At 65.2% G+C, this 1,257-nt stretch overlaps 1 protein-coding gene across 1 annotated transcript in view; it reads left to right on the top strand.

The window, feature by feature from the left end:
- The window catches only part of HOXD3 (homeobox D3), a 10,924-nt gene extending 10,113 nt beyond the window's left edge, over nucleotides 1–811 (top strand). The window contains exon 3 of the mRNA XM_010569323.1: nucleotides 57–811. Coding sequence (XP_010567625.1) covers nucleotides 57–811 — 755 coding nt within the window. The remainder of the gene's footprint in view (nucleotides 1–56) is intronic.
- The last annotated feature ends 446 nt before the right edge of the window (nucleotides 812–1,257 follow it).

The following is a 1,257-nucleotide window of genomic DNA, read 5'->3' as shown; positions in this document are numbered from 1 at the left end:
CGGGGGGGGGGCTTTCGGGGGGGACCAACGGCTCTTTGTGGCTCTTCTCCCCGCAGGAGAGAGCTGCGAGGACAAGAGCCCCCCCGGGCCGGCCTCCAAGCGGGTGCGCACAGCCTACACCAGCGCGCAGCTGGTGGAGCTGGAGAAGGAGTTTCACTTCAACCGCTACCTGTGCCGGCCGCGCCGGGTGGAGATGGCCAACCTGCTCAACCTGACCGAGCGGCAGATCAAGATCTGGTTCCAGAACCGCCGGATGAAGTACAAAAAGGACCAGAAAGCCAAAGGCATCATGCACTCCCCCGTCGGACAGTCCCCGGACCGCAGCCCCCCCCTGAGCGGCCCGAACCACGTCGGCTACTCCAGCCAGCTCCCCAGCGTCAACAGCCTCAGCTACGACGCGCCCTCGCCCACCTCCTTCGCCAAATCCCAGCAGAGCATGTACGGGCTGGCCGCCTACACGGCGCCGCTGAGCAGCTGCCTGCCGCAGCAGAAGCGCTACGCGGGCGCGGAGTACGACCCCCACCCCATGCAGAGCGGCGGCGGCGGCGGCTTCGCCAACCCCAGCCTGCAGGGCAGCCCCGTGTACGTGGGGGGCAACTTCGTGGACTCGATGCCGGCCTCGGGCCCCATGTTCAACCTGGGGCACCTGCAGCACCCCTCCTCCGCCAGCGTGGACTACAGCTGCGCCGCGCAGATCCCCGGCGGCCACCACCACGGACCTTGCGACCCCCACCCCACCTACACGGACCTCTCCTCCCACCACACCTCTCAGGGACGGATGCCGGAGGCGCCCAAGCTCACGCATCTGTAGCGGGGCGGCGGCCGGCGGGGCCCGCTCCCCTCTCCATTACCTCACTTGTCGGACGGGACAGTGTTACTTTAAAGCTCTCGAGTGCCAACAGTATTAGCGGCTGCGTCTCCCCTAGCAGCTCCCTTCTCCCTCCCGCAGCCCCGAGCAGGTCCGTGAGCAGGAGCCCTTCTCTGAGGGCCGTTGTAAGCGTGACAGTGCAATACGCTGCGAGCCGGGGGACTGGTAAGCCGGTAGTGATGTGCTCGAAGGTAAGTCGTGGAGGTGCCGCGGTGTTCCGCGGCGCGTCACGCTGAGGGGTTTTAGACCAGTCGCCAGCGGTGGGAGCTCGCCCGCGCGCGGGCTTGCTTCAGAGAAGTTAAGTTATGAATTCCGCCGTAACGTAAGGGTCGCATCGGACTAAACGATATGTATTTATTATTTTAAGCGAGACATTTTTGTATCACTGA

This window comes from Haliaeetus leucocephalus, unplaced genomic scaffold (assembly GCF_000737465.1).
Source record: "Haliaeetus leucocephalus isolate CR32 unplaced genomic scaffold, Haliaeetus_leucocephalus-4.0 Scaffold1, whole genome shotgun sequence".
Taxonomy (NCBI): domain Eukaryota; kingdom Metazoa; phylum Chordata; class Aves; order Accipitriformes; family Accipitridae; genus Haliaeetus; species Haliaeetus leucocephalus.
The sequence above is the reverse complement of the archived record's forward strand: the minus strand, read 5'-3'. Positions and strand labels throughout refer to the sequence as shown.